The following is a 17,034-nucleotide window of genomic DNA, read 5'->3' as shown; positions in this document are numbered from 1 at the left end:
GTGAGTCCTCCTTCCTTCCTTCCTTCCTTCCTTCCTTCCTTCCTGTCTGTCTGTTCCCATAGGAAACAGTAGAAGCAAGGTCAGAGGTCAGAGGTCGGGGGGGCGATGGCGTCTTTGTCGGCCAGGTTGACTCTGCAGATGGGACAGGTGGGGTTATCCTGGGGGGGAGGAGACAGAGTCAGGTGGCGTTCCAAGTTTATGTCATCTCCGTATAACCAAGCACGGCGTTACCTTCAGCCACTGGTCGATACAGTGAACGTGGTAGTCATGGAAACACGGCAGAATCCTCAGCTTCTCGCCGTCGCTGTAGTCGCAGACACAGATCTGACACCTGCCGGCCAATCAGCACAGAGACGTGTTAGCGTGCAGGTTTGGGGTTTGTTTGTTTTCAGCGTTACAAATGGCGAGCTCGGAGACTCACTGCGTGTTCCCGCCGCTGCCGCCGCATCCCTGGAACACCTTGGTGGGAAACCTCTGGATGTCCGTCGCGCTCAGCTGATTGGTCCTCACGGCGCCCTGACGCTCCTCAAGCTCCAGCAGAGACTGAAAGACGAGCAAAGGCGTCAACACTCTGACATCTGGGCCCTGATTGGTCCACGTTGAATACCTGCAGCGTCTAACTGTAAGAGCTTAACTGTAACACGAAGGAGGAACGTAAAGAAGAGATCACAAACCAAGTCTGAGATGAAACATTAAAGAAGAAGAAGAAAGATCCAAATTCAAAACAACTTTTTGGAAAAAAAGCTCCAAAGACAAATTCTGACGGGATTTTTGTCCCTGAGTGAACAAAGTCTGCAGAATGATCGAAACTCCTCCCCCTCCTCGAGACCCCTCCCCCTCCTCCAGACTCCTCACCTCGTAGTCGTTTCCTTCAGCGTCATCAGATGTGGCGTCCCTACTCCTGCCGTGACCAATCAGAACTGTGGAACGATCAGCAGAAGCAGACCGATTAAAGCTCTACAACAGTGTCATGCTGTCGTTTGATTGGTCAGGTTTCTACGCTGTCGTTTGATTGGTCGGTCAGGTTTGAGCAGCTTGTGTTTGTTCAGTTTTTATAGAGAGAAAAAAAATCTTTACTTTAACAGGAGCGAGTAGAAAAACTACAAATACTCCAAAGACCTGATTGGACTGAAGTACTGCATGTATTTATACCACATCTCTGTAGTACTTGGTTTCTGGTGCTTACCTTCTCCGGGAGCCACCTGAATCATCCAGCGGCGCTCTGTGGGACGACCCTGCAGAGAGAAGGTCACGGCTCGGTCAGCGAATCAAAGCAAAACGTCGCACGTTTCCTGAACGCAGCACCACTTTTGATAATATGAAAACCACGATCAGACTGTGATTGGCTGCCTCACCCTGTGGAGGCGATGAAGAAGACGCTGGTGGAGGTGGTGATAATGGAGGTGGTGACGGTGTCTGTTGTGCTCCACTCGGTCCAGCCGAGCCTGGAGGAACAAACAGAAACGTGAACACCTGTCCGCTCTGCCTCAGGTGAGGCGTTTGGTGCAAGTCTGCCTCCACCTGCAGGTGTTGGTGCAGCGCCTCGTGATCCTCCACCTGCTGTAAACCAGTGGCTCCCTCCTCTTCGTCGCTGACGGCGAGCTGCTCCACCACCGCAGCTGCAGAACAAAGCATCAGAAGAACGCTGAAGGTTCAGCAGGAGGCTGGAACCACCACCAGCCAATCATGTTTCAATAATACCGACGTTCCCCATCGTTCTCAAGGTCCGCCCCCCAACACTGACACGTACCGAGCACCGAGTCGTCCTCCGCCTGCAGCCTTCGGGCCAGAGCCTCGTCTTCCTCCACCTGCTGTGAAGGAACCGCATCCTCTTCCTCTTCCTCCTCCTCGCTGCTGGAGATCTGCTCCTCCACAGCTGCAGGAGAAACCACTCGTCACAGACTCCATCATCATATAGTAATAATAATAGTTCGGACTGTGGGAGAACCGGAGAACAGAACCAGAACCTTCTCACTGTGAGCACACCCTGCTGACCACCACACCACCGTGCCACAACATCACAGTAGTGATGAAGATGATGATGATGAATGAAGGATATAGATTTAAAAAGGCAAAACATTTAAAAAAATAAATACAAAATAAAACAAAATCATTCTTCCACAGTGGGAATCCCGCCCTGTATGCAAAGCGTGGAAGTGGGAACAGCGACGTTTGCTCATCGAGCAGCTGCGAGTGAACGGCGAACAGCGATTACCGAGCAGTGCCTGAGAGCAGCGCCCGTTTCACTCACCGACTCACCACAGCCTAACGCAACGCTGACGTACCGATGTCTGAGCCGGCCTCCACCTGCAGCTCCTCGTCATCCTCCGCCTGCTGGAAACAAATGGCGTCCTCCTCGCTGATGGCGAGCTGCTCCACCGCAGCTGCAGAAGAAACGAAGGATCAGACAAGCCTCCACTGAGGGTGCAGCTGCTGAGGCAACAGCCCCCGTGCTGCGTTCAAAGACACCACGCTGACAAAATGTGACAGCAGGAGTGACATGCATGTTAACTGTTCTAATAATAACTAATGTGGAGGGTGGGCGTGTTCCTGCAGCTGTTTGAGTCATCAGCAACATGTATGAATGTTGGAAATTGGAAATTTTGGAGAAGCTGAAAGATAAAAGTGGAGCTTAGGAAGCATCGGGAACTTTAACGTTCCTGATGCTGAGAGAAGAGTAACTCCAGGATCGGTTCCGCTTTTTTTTGTCGCCAACAACCGTCAGAGACGCTGAAACTAAAGCAGCAGTGAAAGAAGGGTTCCAATATTCATATGTGTGTGTGTAACGCCAACACGTACCCATGTCCGAGTCGTCCTCCACCTGCAGCCGTCGGGCCAGCGCCTCGTCTTCCCTCAGCTGCTGCGAACGAGCTGCAGCCTCCTCCTCCTCGCTGATGGAGATCTGCTCCACCACAGCTGCAGGAGAAACCACTCGTCACAGAACCCATCCAGGCCAAAGAAGCTAGACCCAGAGACGCGTGCACCATCGAGTGATATTTAAAATGCAAAAAACTAAAAATAAAGAACCAATTAAAAATTATCTTTAATAAAATGCAAATCGACTCGTGACCACAGCCAATCACAGTCATTCCCTACAGGACAGCATGGACAGGGCCGTGTGAAGGAGGGGGGCTGAGGGGGCTGCAGTCTCCCCACTGCAAAAGGCAGACAAGCAGCGCCCCTGTGTGAGCTTCTCTGATTTATTCTTACTGCTGATTGGTTCCTGAAGGCGAGCCTTCAGAGAAGACGGAGCATGGTCGCCCGTCACCTCCGTCAGTTGTTTGTTTTTTTAAGTACAGGCTGAATTGGGAGGTACTGGCGGTCCTGTTTTTTGTTTTGTTCCTAGTCTAGATTATCAGGACCAGTTTAGGGGTGGAGCCTAGTTGGTCATGGTCGTCCTCCATCTGTTTTAGCCGGAGCGCTTGTCTCATCAGGAGCACGTCGCCAAATACAAAAAATGAACAAAGGTGTGAAAAGTCTTAGTTCGGTGTTTCATTTGACACGTGTGGCAGGAAGTTGTAATATATAAGTATAACTGCTCACGCCGAGCATCACAGTCACATGACGTTCATAGCAGTTACAGAAGTTATTTAGCATTAGCATTTTCTTTGGTTCACTTACAAAAGCAGCAGACCGACAGCAGGTCTGCCCCCCCCCCCGATAAGACCGACACATACCGATGTCCGAGTCGTCCTCTGCCTGCAGCCGGCGGGCCAGCAGCTTATCTTCCTCCATCTGCTGTAAACGAACCGCAGCCTGCTGCTCCTCAGTGATGGAGATCTGCTCCACCCCAGCTGCAGGAGAAGAGATGGAAAGATTTAAGAGTTCATCAGTTATTGAGTAGGAGTTTAAAACCCTGAAATATTCAAAGGGTAACTCGATGGGACTGAATGATCTCCTCATACCGACGTCATGCCCGTCTAAGCTGGCAAATTCTATAGAATTACATAAAGTCCCCACCCCCACGACCAGAGAGGGGCAGTAACGCGTTACAAGAAACGCGATACTGTAACCCGATTACTTTTTTCAAGTAACGAGTAAAGTAAGGGATTACTATTGCAAAAACGGTAATTAGATTACCGTTACTTTCCCGTAGGAACGCTGCGTTACTGCGTTACTAAAACCGTGATATTTTGCGAGAATGTCTCATGACAGTGACGTAAGCGAGTGCGACGTTCGTGACAACAGCTGTGTGCAGATCAACAATGGATCACATATCGAGTGCAGAGAGAGTATGAGCGTGCAGCGTTTAAAGCGTGGAAGTACTGACCTTACTTTGAGTTTGATTCCATAAAAAGTGACAAAAACATTAGTGTCCGCTGTGCGTGGGAAGAAAACTTCTTTTTACAGCGAAAAAACCCCTAAACTTCCAACAAGCACCGAGTAGCTACGACGTAATGGGAAACTCACAGAGAAACTCGCGGATTCTTCCACTGACCGCTGCGGCACACCTGCACCAGGGTAAACCTCCGCCTGCCCCACTCCTGCTTTACAGGTGAAAATAGAGCAACAGGACCGCTGAGTCTTTGACTTTATTTATTTTCTGCTGTGTTTTACTTGCATCTATTTGAAAGACTGAGTGTAAACACAAAAAATATTTTATTTTATGTGCTGGAATGTGCAGAAAATAGGTTTAAATGTTAAACTAATTTCTTCCAGTCAGAGAATGTTGCAGATAATTAAATTTTTGCTTGATGCATAAAGTTAAAAGATTAAAACTAATAAAACAAGTTTTAAAAAGAGACTTTTCCATTTGATTACATTTTGTATGATGATTATGCAGAAAAAGTAGAATTGGGCTGAAAGATCTATCGCTTTATCACCTCTTCAGGTTGTAAATCGTGTTTTTAAAATGTAACTAAGTAACTAATTACTTTTGAAAATAAGTAATCAGTAAAGTAACGGGATTACTTTTTTGGGGAAGTAATCAGTAATTAGTTACTGATTACTTTTTTCAAGTAACTTGACCAACACTGGCCATGACATTTACCAAATTCTGAGTCGGCTTCTAGCTGCAGGCGTCGGGCCAGCGCTTCGTCTTCCTCCACCTGCTGCGACCTCCTCATCGTCACTGATGATGATGATTAACTGCTCCAGTACAGCTGCAGGAGAAACGACTCATCAGAAAACCGTCACTGATTACAAATGCAGGTTTTTAACACCATGGATCTGTGCAAAGAGCCCAGTGATAAAAACAGCAGATTCTCCCTCACCTGGAAATCTGCACCAAAGAAGAAGAAGGATGAGGGGGGGCTCCTGATAATGAACACAACTACAGGCTTGAAGGTCCTAAAAGATATAACAGGAATTATAACAACATGTAATTTATGACCCAGTTACAACTACAATAATGCAGTTAATCAGCGAACCAATAAGAAAATTGAAAATAAAGTGTCGGAAATGTAACATCTGCCTCAGTAAAACTGAAATACTTGGATTCAGTACAATAACGTGCACTTCAGTGAAGAACTTGGGTAAATGTTCCTGGTGGTTGGTGATCAGGGAGGGTGCCACCCCATGCACTCCTGTCCCCGGACACGCCCCTGGACTGACGGTGTTTGGATGTTCCGGTGGCGCAGGGGTGTGTCTATCGGCACATCTGCCCCAAACCGAGCGTCTCTCAGAGACGTGTAACTGCAGGATGAAGCTCAGATCAGGAGGAAACACTGCGCCTAAGTGTCAGAGGGGATATTTCCGGGTGGTTTGGGGGAGTTTCCTGTAAAGTCTGACTCTGTGGGTCCGAATCCTTTCTCAGCCAGCCACACTTTCCTCTCTGATTTCTGATTTCTAGCGCTTTCACAAAAAGCTGAAGGGGGAAAGGATCCGGATGATCCGGCTGTCACGGCCGAGGAAGCGAAAGTAAAAGTTTGTGATTTAAGCTGATTCATGACGCAGCGGTGAAATCATGAGAATGAAAGCTGCTAGTTTAAACTATAGTTACTATAATAACCATAATACGAACAACAGAGGAGAGCACAGAGCACCTACCTTGACTGGAGGTCTGCATTTGATACTAGAGGCACACGCTGGGTGGAAGGGAAGCTCTCCAACCTTTATACATATACGTGACGTGTAACAAGCCCCGCCCACTCTTTAATTAGATCTGAGCGGCTCTGACGTTTAATGAGAGAATAGAGTTCATTTCACCAACACAATTAAAACTCGTTCATATTTCTGCTTCACCTGAACTCACCATCACTGATGTCCACTCACCTGCTGAGACTGTGGGAACTGACAGAAGTTAAAGGATACCCTATGTATCTGTGTTTGAGGTCGAGAATGGCCGAGGCTGGATTTGTTGCGTCTACTGTAACCGTAACAGTTGGATAATAAAGTTTCACATGGATTTTTTATTATCAGCTCCACACTGATCCACACTAACCCACCGAGAAGCCAAAGTCACAGAAAAACACAAATCCACAGCAGAAAAGGAGACAGCGGCTCGTTTCCTGTGAGGTCAAATTCATGTTTTTGGTCTGGTGGAGAGTAAAGGCGTCACGATTCACAACTTTGAGCCTCCTGATTCTTCCTGTTAAAAAGGAGTTTTTCGTTCCCACAGTCCCCAAAGTGGTCACAGGGGGTCATCTGATTGTTGGGGTGCATAATTTTAGGGTCTTTACCATAAAACATAAAGCACCATGAGGCACTGTGGTCATGATTTGGTGCCTTGTAAATAAAATAGAACTGAATTAAATATATGATCTAAATAACAGTTTGTATTATTTTGAACATTTAGAGGAACAGACACATCAACACAAAGCAGACTAAATAAAACAGTTTGATGCTGTTGCTGCAACAGGTCGCAGCTTTTCTGATTTTTGTTCAGAGGAGAAATTAAAATATTTTACAGAAAATATTAATATTTTACGAAAAGTCAAAATTATGTCAAACAAACTATCTAAGGCTTAAAAAAATAAAACAAACAACATTAAGACATAAGAAGATGAAATATTAAGAAGCACTGGTTGCTCGTCACTAAATAAATGAAAAAACTCGCTGCGAGGTTTTATTGTTTTATTCCTGTGGTCACATGAGCACCGACAAACCTTTAAATAAAAATATAAAAAACTGAAAAACAGAAGTCTGAGTCGTCCTTCAGGAGACACGAACCCGTCTGCTCCGATAGAAAACTGTAGAAACGAGGTCAGAGGTCAGAGGTCGGGGGGGCGACGGCATTTCCGTCAGCCAGGTTGGCTCTGCAGATAGGACAGGTGGTGTTATCCTGAGGAGGAGGGGAGACACAGGTGAGGAGACGGCGTTTAAGGAGGGGCTCTAAAAACAGTGGAGCGCGAACGGCGCATCCCCCGGAGTACCTTCAGCCATCGGTCGATACACTGGACATGGTAGTCATGGAAACAGGGCAGAATCCTCAGCTTCTCGCCGTCGCTGTAGTCGCAGAAACAGATCTGACACCTGCCGGCCAATCAGCACAGAGACGTGTTAGCGTGCAGGTTCGGGGTTCGTTTGTTTTCAGCGTTACAAACGGCGAGCTCAGAGACTCACTGCGTGTTCCCGCCGCCACTGCTGGATCCCTGAAACACCTTGGTGGGAAACCTTTGGATTTCCCGCCGACTCAGCTTCCTGGATACCACGGCGCCCTGACGCTCCTCGAACTCCAGCAGAGCCTGAAAGATGAGCAGAGGGGTCACGGGGTCACGCTTGTCTGACGGTGACTCGTATGTTCACACAGATTTATGACAGGAAAAACGTTTGTAATAATTTAACGTCCGTTTGAATATCGCGATCATCGGCTCCGGAACGCGCGATTCAGGACTGAGAGTATGAGAAGAAAATCGGGCTCCACGGCGCGTCTTTCCCCGACTTCCTCCCCCGCTCAGACAGCCTCCCTGAGCCTGGGTCTTTTTCCTTCCCACTGTGACCAAGCGCTTGTTCATAGGGGGTCACATGATTGTTGGGAGCCGTACAGCACGGAGCACCCTGAGGTGACTGTTGTGGTGACTGCGTGCTGTGTAAATAAAACTGAAGTAAAGCGGGTTCGAGTTAAAGCCAGAAATTTAGGCTTACGTGTCCTCCCCCTGCAAAGACGCCGTGCCGGAGCGATACTGCAACACTGATGTGACAGGAACAGTGTTTTTCTGGAATGGGAACTAAATCTCGTTGACCGGATCAAAGCTTTCTGCAGCTGAGCCACAAACAAGGCGCCAAGTTCAGCTGACTCTGGTCGACCAATCGCCTCTCAGGACTCCGTGTCCCATGTGTTCTTGCTAAACCGCCCCCAGGTGCTGAAGCTGCCGATGCTCAGCAGTGGTTATGATCGCCACACCTCTAACACCAACATGATTGATTTGTTTCTGCTGTCCCGGACTTCCAGGTAAGCGGTGGGTGGAGCTGACCTAGATTAGGTCGCAGCACACTTCAGTTCAAACAAATGTGAGGCCTCCCTCCTCCATCAGTCCTAGGAGCCTCCTCACCTCGTAGTCGTTTCCCTGAAGGTCGTCTGAAAAGTCGGGTATGCCGTTCCTCCTCCTGCCCTGCCCACGTCTTCTACGCTGACCAATCAGGTCTGCGGAAACACATCAGCTGCATCAGAAGAAGCAAAATGACTGCAAACTGATTGAAACTCTAAACACAGCTGGAGAATCAGGAGGTCACAGATCACATGTTCAGTCTCCCTCCTACTGACCAATCAGGTGTGAGCAGGCTCTTGTTTACCAGCGAACGCTCGATTAATCGCTGCTCTAAACGCCAGTGACATCATCACCATGTCTTACCTTCTTCCAGCCCCACAAGAGGAGAGACGGCCGCGAGCACCTGAGACATCCAGCGAGGCTCCACGTAGGGATAAAACTGCAGAGAGAAGGTCACACCTGAGTCCACAAACCGAACCCTGTACCTGCACACGTCCTTCACTCTGTCTCACCCTGTGGTGACTCTCTTGATGAAGGTGATGGTGGTGATGATGCTGGTGCCTGCCATGAAGATCCGACTCCTCTCGGTCAAACTGAGCCTGAAGGATGAAAAGGAAACGTGAACACCTGTCCGCTCTGCCTCAGGTGAGGCGTTTTTGTCCGGGTCAGCTTCTACCTGCAGGCTGCGGGCCAGCGCCTCGTCTTCCTCCATCTGTAGTGAACGCACGGTGGCTTCCTCATCGTCGCTGATGATGATCTGCTCCACTGCAGCTGCAGGAGAAACGACAGAAACATCACTGAGTTTGTCTGACGACTCAGACTCGAGCTGATGAGTTTCCTCATAAACAGGTTTCTTCATCTGTTCCCAGAAACACCCGCCAACTTCCACCAGACTCCAGTGAAAAAACATCGATTTTTACCTCAAAACGTTAACTTTCTGTTCGCTTCCTGTGACGTCTGGATGTTAAACTGTGAATGTGAAGTTGCACAATAAGACCAAGTCAGCTGAGCAGCAGCAGGAGAACAGCTGCTGTCTTCTATGAGGCTAAATTCTGTTTTTTTTAATGGAGTCTGGTGGAGAGTAACGCCATCACTTCAGAGACGTTTCTGTAAAGCTCAGATTCAGGCAGGAAGTGTGACCGCCGAACGCTCGTACCTGCAGAGGTGCCGCCTTCATCACTGTTCAGCCACCTCCTCTCCTCTTCGGTGAGGAAGGACAGCGAGTTGGAGCTCGACGCCGCTGCTGGAGGTGGTGACGGTGACGCCAAAGTATTCGTCTCATTTGGTCTCGGCTGAAGGACTGATACCGGAGTGAGGTAGGAAGAGGACGAAAAGGAAGAAGACGAAGAGGACGATGAGGATGCAGTGGACCGCGGGGCTTCCAGCCAGCTGCCCAAAGCAAACGTCCTGAGAGAGGACGCGGGAACGAAGCCGGCGCTCTGTTTGGCCAGCCGCCGGCGTTTAGAACTATGTGAAAAAGCTCGCTTGCTGGGGGTGAGACAGTCTGGTTCTGGAGAGCTGTCCACCGGCACCTGAGGGGAATGAAATGACTCTGTGAGTCTGCGATGAAGAGTTGGTTACAAAGGGATTCAGTAGGGCAGCGGCGCAGCGACTCACCGGGCTGAAATGCTCTTCTACGACGTGCCGACGCCTCCGCCGCTTGGCGAGCTGCGGGCTGGAGCAAAGAGACAGATTTCACCTCAGCACCAAAATAACACGCCCATCACACAAAGTAAATAAATACCGAAACCCTGGCGGTAAATATCTGTGTGTTCCTGTTTGCAGGAACAAAACGTTTTCAGACATCTTTGATCTGAGAACTTTTTACTGCAACCCTCATCCACCCAGCTGCACTCTTATCTAAAATCCCCACGCCGAAGGAAACCCCCGACCTCTGACCTCATTTCTACAGTCACAGGAACTATAGAGTACAGCCTTAATGATGTCGTCACGATGTGCGAACGTGTGAAGAAGGAAAAACTACGGTCACCTTTGGGCTGGAACGTCTCGAGGGTCACATGACCACTGTGAGGTCATCATCAGTGATAACTTAAGGAGAGCCTGTGGACACTGGGCTAAACTATAATCTATGAGTCAAAGTGTGTGACACATCGCTGCCCGTCCCGGTAGTCGTGCCCTCGCTCAGTTTCATCATTGGCCCATTTCGGGCTCGGGTCACAATTGGCCAGTTAAAGCCTGCCCTCCCCCACCACCACCACCGCCACATGAAGCGAGCGGAGTCGCCCTCTCCTTATGTTAGTCACGTCGTCTTTAATGAGAAAACCTCTACCAACTGTTGATAGTTTGAGGAAACAAAGTGTTTCCAAGAATAGATTTTCATTCCTACTGGAAAACCCCCGTAACTGCAAACAGTCCACTTTCTGTTTGAAAGTGAAACAGGCTGAAGTCCAGCGTTACACGAACAGGGTTTGTTCCACTGGGAGGCTTGTAAACAGCAGCTGACCTGTCAGCACAGGAGTTAAATACGGTCTCTGACTCCCACAGCTGCTGAGCAGTCAGCACACGTGCAGTTGGTTTCTAACAGAGCGATGGGATCAGCGTCCAGCTGGGCTGTGCTGCTTTATTACTGGGATCCAAACACAGCAGCAGATTTCAGCCTGCCCGGACTCTGGTGTGGAGAGAGCGGAGCAGCTGCTGCGGGGCAGGTGTGAATGTGTCCCTGCAGCAGAGGACTGTTTGGACCTGCTCGGTCTCCTCTGCTGTCTGTCATCGCTGCAGTTTGTTGTTGCCGTTTACGAGGAAAGTCCTGGTGGTGCTATTGGCCTGAAAGCGATCACATGCGAGGGACCAATAAACACTCGAGAGAGGGTCACAGAGGCCGGCTCACCGTGTGAGCAGAGGCCGAAGCTTCCTCACGGAGTCCATACATTTAAGGGTGCACCACAGACAGGAAGTGTGTGTACTCTCCAGAGTAAAGGTCACAAATACAGGGAAGCCCCAGACTCTCAGCAGAGCAGCTGTTACTGCAGCTTCCAGGAACTCGGACTACATGTACGTGTAATTTCCTGTATGTGTGCTAACGTGCCACGGGTGCAGGGTACCTGGGGGTTTCCGGGACGATGACGGGCAGCTCGGGGTACGGGACATCGTCCGAGTCGAGCAGGCAGCCTCGGTTCAGCACCCCCGGGCTGTCCGGCTCCGATGAACACGGGCTGTCCGCTAACTTGCCCTCCATGCTCTCCTCTTCTTCCCCCAGCAAAGACCTGGTACTCGAATCACCTGAGACTCAGACTCATGTCAGGCCGCTGAGTGGGAACAAAGCACAGGGAGGCGCGTTTAGCGAACACGGTGCGCAGATCGGAGAGTTAGCTCCGAGAGGCGCGAGCAAACAACTCACCGCCGTCCGGAACAAGCACGAACCCGGAGAACCGAAACTCACGCAGCCAAAAACCAAGGAATCAAACTTTCGCCTCTTTCTCGGGTCGTTAACGGTACTCCACCGCTTGGACCAAAACAGGAAGTTCTCTTCACAATAAGAGCGAAAACTTCCGGTGTCACCGGGAAAAGTACCCAAGAGTCCCCCCGGCGGCCCGGACGACTTTCAGTTTTAGATACATTTAAAAAAAGTTCAAACCTTTGGGTAACATTAAAATATTTTTGTTAATAAATCAAAGCTGTGGAGAGGAAAATATTTTGAGCTACATAAAAACTTTGAGTCTATTAAAGCAGCTTTGCATGATTCAGATTTGAGAAATGCTGCTTTGGCTGGAGTCTCGCGGATTAGCTGCACATACAGAAACAGGAAATAAGGAGAAGCAGAGTCAGTCAGTGATATCTTGGTCTTTGTTACTTGACTCCACTGACTCCCACGTACAGAAGCTCGTCATTAACAGCTTAATGTTTACCACAAACTCTGTTTTAGTTCTTGCTGATCTGTGAGAATCAGTGAAGCTGTGATCTGAACTTGACTGAGCACTCTCTTCCCAAGGGCAGGGGGAGACGAACAGGTGATGTTGGGGTGGGTGTGGTCTCGTACAATACACCTGGATTTCCTTTAGGGTCGGCTGGTGTGAATTTCACAGGGGGCTTCTCTCCTGGTCAGCAGATGATGAGGCCGGCGAGCGGAGGTAAAAGCGTGTGTTGAACCTCCCCACCCCATGTGAGATGTTCAAAAACTGTTTAAAACTCTCTCCTCTCTATGTGGTTAAAAAGCCAGAGTTTAATATATGAAAGAAAACCCAAACTTGTGAGTTGCTGAGGCAAAATGACAAAAACATTTAGAAATTAAACCATTTGAAAGGTAAAAATGAACAAATATTGAACAAAAAATTCAAATAAAAAATAAATAAAAGGAAAAAATGAACAAATTAAAATATTTTAAAAAGCTGAGTGCTGTTTTGCCCTCTCCTCCTGGGCAGTGATGAGCTCCAGCTTTCCTTCGTTTCGCCTCACAGTCAACACCAAATTCTTCACACACAGCTTCAGGACGCTGCCGAAAAGCTTTTTAACACAACAAACGAGTAATGAGGAGAATAAAAAGCAGACTAATCAAAGCTGTCGCTGTATCACCAACACGTTCTTTATTTTTATAACTTCAGGAGCAAAGAATGAAAGGATGAATGGAAACTGCAGCGTCATCACAGAGCTCAGCCTGGAGCCGCTCGTCCACAAACCCAGCAGTGAAATCAGAACTCGGGCGAGAACAGTTCATGTTTTAATGAAACCTGTGAGAACCGCAAGGAACGAGCAGAACTGAAGCCTCTGGAGGGCGGCGGCCTAGAAAAGCATCGACTGCAGGGACTTGCGGACTGTGGCCATCTCCTGCTGTTGCTGTGGAAACACACCGACATCACAGAGTCAGCACCCGTGTTTATCAGTGTTTTTAACGTTTTCAGGGAACAGCAAAGACAGGAGCTAAAAGTCTCTCTGCTGCTCTCTTTACAGACAAACGAGACGAGCTCATCACTTCATGTGAGGAGAGTCTGTGAGAAATGAAACATAAATAAATGACAGCAATAAAGCTCATGATAGAAACTCCATCGCCCATCAGATCAAAGTCTGGGTTCATATCAAACTGGCCCTTTGAACGTCTGCCGTTTCTGTCCTGAACATTCAGACAGTCGGCAGAAACCTGTGTGACCTCACTCTTCTTCTTCCTCACTCACAGATTCATACTGCGAGCTTTTATTTAGAAAAAAACTACTAATGAATAAACTTCCCTTTCCTGTTCTTATGTGATGTTTTGCTGCTGGCTGAACGCACCGTGTCCATGAGGATCTTCTTCTGCAGGGAGGCCATCTCCTTTTTCAGCTCTTGTTGCGCCCCCTGCAGGAAAGACTCGTGGCTCTTCTCCATGTCCTCCATGTTCTACAGAACAAACAAAAAACAGAAAAGCAGTTCAGGCAGATTTCCACAACCACAGCTTTAATACAAACTGAAACACATCCTCAGGTGATCAGTGACGTCTGCAGGGGTCACCCTTTAAATTCTGCTTATCGTGGCCCCTGTAGCTGTGCAGTGTGGACTTGTTTTTGACATATTGCACTTCAGAGAGAAACAGGCGTGGGTATTCCCGAGACCTCTGAGTAAAAACACAGAGTTGGTGTGCAGGCCGGGACAGAGCTGCATTGAGCTGCTTCTGACATGCTTCACCTTGACAAACTGCTCGTACAGCTCTCTGACGGTCTTCAGCTTCTGGTTCTGCACGACTCTGGCCTGCTGCAGGATCTTCTGCTGCTGCCGGAACAGATTCTGCAGACAGAAAGGAAGAGTCTACATCGGCGATGGCCCTTCATCGCCATCACAGGTGAAGCACCTGAAGCCGTCGGTGTGCAGTACGTGAGGCTAAAACAGTTAAAGTGAACGGAGGGGACTGACGTTGAGCTTCTCCTCCTGCTCCTCGGCTCGCTGGGCTTCGGTCTCCCACTGCTGCAGCGCTGACGACACCTGCTGGGAATACTGCTGCGTCATCTTCTGCCTGCAAACACAGCAGAAATGATTTCCAATCATGTAGTTATCGAATAACTGACCTTTGTGACATCAGTTTGAAGACGAATTTCTGAAATTTTCAAACAGTGCTGTGTTTACACAGGCTCGGGATCAGCAGCTGAGCTGCAGTGTTCTGACTGAGCTGATGTTTATCCTGGCCGAGGCCAGAACGCTCTGCAGGACACCGTCTGTGACAGGTCACACCCGCCCGCTGCCTTTACAGAGCTGCCAACAGGCGCCTTTATTTAAAAGTGAAACGACCACCCACAGAGAAAGTGAGGCTAAAGCGTTCTTGTTTATGCTCTGTAGACGGCACTTCTTCACGGGACGAGCGCGCCGCCTCGCTTTCATAACACGAACGTTCTCTGAGAAACAAAAAAAGTTAAACAGAAAGTTATGCACAGAGAGCGAAGCAATGTCCCAGAACAAAAACCAGCTCCTGCATCTGCTGATATTAAAAGGCTGACCAGCCAACCTTTCACCGTACAGGTGCTTATTTGAAGCCTGTATAATTCTGTGAGCTCACCGTCAGCCATAAACTGGGGAAGTCAAGTCTTTTAATTGATCTATTCATTAATTAACTGCATAACTGTTACAATTTAACATGTTTTTTAATTATTCGTTTTCTTTTTCAAACTTAACTGTTTGAAAAAAACCCCGTGTCACCTTCACTTATTTCTTGTTTTCAGTCTTTTACAGTGTTTTAAAATGGAACAGGTTTAAATATTATTTCTGGCTCTCACAGTCTTTACAAAACATAAGGAAATTAAAGACATTTTAAAATCCTAATTTTCTTTTCACCCTGGTCGCGTCAATGCTGCCGTGAAGTCGCTGAGAATCCAGAAATGACTATTTTTTAGGTAAATGTCTCCCTACATGCTCAGTTATGCATCTTTTGGTGACACTAAATGACAAAAACTCAGATTTGAAGGATATTTAAAGAGATTTAATTTCCCTGTCTTTCACTTTAAAGCGCTGAGTGATTCACAGGAAGTCGTGACATGATTCTGGAGCTCGTTTTAAAGGATGTGGTGACTGTTCTAAGACTGAATTTCAACCATTTCTCTGAGTGTTTGAAGTGGAGGGAGCAGGAATAACCTCTGGCTATGGTAGTTGTTCCACAGCTGCTCCAGCTTGTGTTGGCTTCCCTTCATGTAGTTCTTTGTCAGACACTCCAGACGTTTCTTCTTGGCCTGCATCACCTTGCTGATGTCAGCTGGGAGGACAAACAGATATGTGATACTGTGCTAATAAAACACGAGGAAACACCGCTGCTTTTCTGTAAACCATTTCATACTTTCTTCGGTCAAAATGCTGAAATATGTTGTGTTGTGTTACATTGACACATGAGCAGTCTAACAGGGACCGAAGATGACATTACGCCTAATGATTTTTCCAATAACAAATTAAATACAAACCGCTTCTTACCTCCAAACTTCTCCAACATGGACTGCACCTCATTTCTGGACATAAAACGAGGAAACATGCCAAGATTGATGGCGTTAAACACACATTAAATTCAATGAAATGAAGGTTTCATTATCAACTTTATCAAATTTGAACATTTTCATCTTAATAGTATAACAATAAGCTTCATATCTTCAGGTTTTGGACTGTTAGGCTCATCAAACATGACATTTAAAACATGATCTTGTTATATGGGGAAACTATAGGAGCTATTTTAAAAGACAAAACTATTAATTAAGAAATAATAAATACCCCATAGCACAGGGAACCGCCTCCTCCTCAAAGTCAGCCGGTCTCTTCTTTACCAGCTTGTCCACTATTGGAGTTTCATCTTAAATCATGAGAAAGTGGTTATATTTTACTTTGAACACCTTAAAATCAGCTCCTATAGCTATCTGGGTGACCCAGCTCACCTTCTCTGACTTCATCCTCAGAGCCACTCAGCTCCTTCTTCTCCGCCTCAGGAGTAAAATCAAAAGCCTTTTTATCTGCTCTCTCCTCCAGGAGTTTCTTTTTCATCTGTTTCCTGGCTGCTGCCATCCTCCTAGCTTTTACTGCTGCCAAATGTTACAAAACGAAAAAGAAAGCTGGCAAACCACCCAGTGCTAATGTTAGCTTAAATAATAAAATTAGCTTTTTAATAAGGTATTAAAGAATTAAAAAATGTTGCTAATAACACCTGTTTAGTTTCAAGCGAACTAGCGGACAAGGCTCAATTTTAACTAAATCCGAAAAGCAGTTCTAGTTTTAATTCTCCTTTATTTAGATAAAAACAAACCTGAATGAAAATAGTCTGCTAGCTTGCTGAATCCGCTAGATTCCCGCCACAACCTTAGCCCGAAGTATGCCGAGCTCCGCCGAATCTCCCCGAATTCCGCCCACAAAACAGAAGGCCAAGTATGGAAGGACATTAGTGTCAATATTAAAAAAAAACGTAAATATGAATATTAACAAATATTTAATATTAGATCACAAATACAATTTGATAAATATGGTAAAAAAAAATCAAAGAAATATTCAATAAAAAATACAAAGTAAATAAGAAATCAATTATAATTAGGATATCAGGCAGACCACCCTGTTACCAAATGATTTCTAATAACAATAAATGTTTACTGAACTTACAAGGTTTCGATCTATTGCTTTAGTAACAAATTGAATTTTAACGTGAAAAGAATGGAGGGAGTTGCTCTAGTTTATATAAGTTCAGTTTTACCTGAAACTGGATGAGTATTCAGCATGAGTTTTT

General features: G+C 47.1%; 3 protein-coding genes across 3 annotated transcripts; all 3 read right to left on the bottom strand.

Annotated features, from left to right (window-relative positions):
- Window positions 1-80: 80 nt before the first annotated feature.
- On the bottom strand, window positions 81-5,066 carry LOC146629759 (uncharacterized). The gene is made up of 12 exons (XM_085358857.1): window positions 4,991-5,066; window positions 3,678-3,794; window positions 2,800-2,916; window positions 2,286-2,384; window positions 1,751-1,876; window positions 1,522-1,619; window positions 1,356-1,445; window positions 1,187-1,235; window positions 856-920; window positions 422-543; window positions 232-331; window positions 81-158 (listed from the first exon to the last, which is right to left on the bottom strand). Exons 1-12 carry the CDS (start codon window positions 5,064-5,066, stop codon window positions 81-83), a joined length of 1,137 nt encoding a protein of 378 aa, XP_085214983.1.
- A 1,943-nt stretch (window positions 5,067-7,009) lies between these two features.
- Window positions 7,010-11,833, bottom strand: LOC146629758 (uncharacterized). Its single transcript, XM_085358856.1, has 11 exons — window positions 11,728-11,833; window positions 11,432-11,635; window positions 9,987-10,044; window positions 9,526-9,901; window positions 9,046-9,140; window positions 8,882-8,968; window positions 8,733-8,808; window positions 8,433-8,524; window positions 7,504-7,625; window positions 7,314-7,413; window positions 7,010-7,222 (listed from the first exon to the last, which is right to left on the bottom strand). Exons 2-11 carry the CDS (start codon window positions 11,563-11,565, stop codon window positions 7,145-7,147), a joined length of 1,218 nt encoding a protein of 405 aa, XP_085214982.1. The 5' UTR covers window positions 11,566-11,635; window positions 11,728-11,833; the 3' UTR covers window positions 7,010-7,144.
- A 1,060-nt stretch (window positions 11,834-12,893) lies between these two features.
- Window positions 12,894-16,325, bottom strand: sycp3 (synaptonemal complex protein 3). The gene is made up of 8 exons (XM_085358855.1): window positions 16,199-16,325; window positions 16,038-16,116; window positions 15,747-15,781; window positions 15,417-15,534; window positions 14,208-14,307; window positions 13,983-14,081; window positions 13,593-13,697; window positions 12,894-13,160 (listed from the first exon to the last, which is right to left on the bottom strand). Exons 1-8 carry the CDS (start codon window positions 16,323-16,325, stop codon window positions 13,107-13,109), a joined length of 717 nt encoding a protein of 238 aa, XP_085214981.1. The 3' UTR covers window positions 12,894-13,106.
- Window positions 16,326-17,034: the final 709 nt, after the last annotated feature.

This window comes from Diplotaxodon limnothrissa, linkage group LG7, assembly GCF_057381915.1.
Source record: "Diplotaxodon limnothrissa isolate DT_005_m linkage group LG7, D_limnothrissa_male_GT1.1, whole genome shotgun sequence".
NCBI lineage: Eukaryota > Metazoa > Chordata > Actinopteri > Cichliformes > Cichlidae > Diplotaxodon > Diplotaxodon limnothrissa.
Note: the sequence above shows the minus strand (reverse complement) of the source record. Positions and strands in the feature narration are given on the sequence as shown.

What these genes read in the sequence shown, in the direction of transcription:
- LOC146629759 (XM_085358857.1), bottom strand. Translation starts at nt 5,066, where the DNA reads ATGAGGAGGTCGCAGCAGGTGGAGGAAGACGAAGCGCTGGCCCGACGC. An exon ending in AGAAGCCGACTCAGAATTTG is followed by an intron (nt 3,795 to 4,990) that starts GTAAATGTCATG and finishes CTTCTCCTGCAG; the next exon opens with CTGGGGTGGAGCAGATCTCC. An exon ending in GGCAGCGGCGGGAACACGCA is followed by an intron (nt 332 to 421) that starts GTGAGTCTCCGA and finishes ATTGGCCGGCAG; the next exon opens with GTGTCAGATCTGTGTCTGCG.
- LOC146629758 (XM_085358856.1), bottom strand. Translation starts at nt 11,565, where the DNA reads ATGGAGGGCAAGTTAGCGGACAGCCCGTGTTCATCGGAGCCGGACAGC. An exon ending in TCTTGTGGGGCTGGAAGAAG is followed by an intron (nt 8,525 to 8,732) that starts GTAAGACATGGT and finishes GTGTTTCCGCAG; the next exon opens with ACCTGATTGGTCAGCGTAGA. An exon ending in AGTGGCGGCGGGAACACGCA is followed by an intron (nt 7,414 to 7,503) that starts GTGAGTCTCTGA and finishes ATTGGCCGGCAG; the next exon opens with GTGTCAGATCTGTTTCTGCG.
- sycp3 (XM_085358855.1), bottom strand. Translation starts at nt 16,325, where the DNA reads ATGGCAGCAGCCAGGAAACAGATGAAAAAGAAACTCCTGGAGGAGAGA. An exon ending in GCGGTTCCCTGTGCTATGGG is followed by an intron (nt 15,782 to 16,037) that starts GTATTTATTATT and finishes TTTTATGTCCAG; the next exon opens with AAATGAGGTGCAGTCCATGT. An exon ending in TGTACGAGCAGTTTGTCAAG is followed by an intron (nt 13,698 to 13,982) that starts GTGAAGCATGTC and finishes TTTGTTCTGTAG; the next exon opens with AACATGGAGGACATGGAGAA.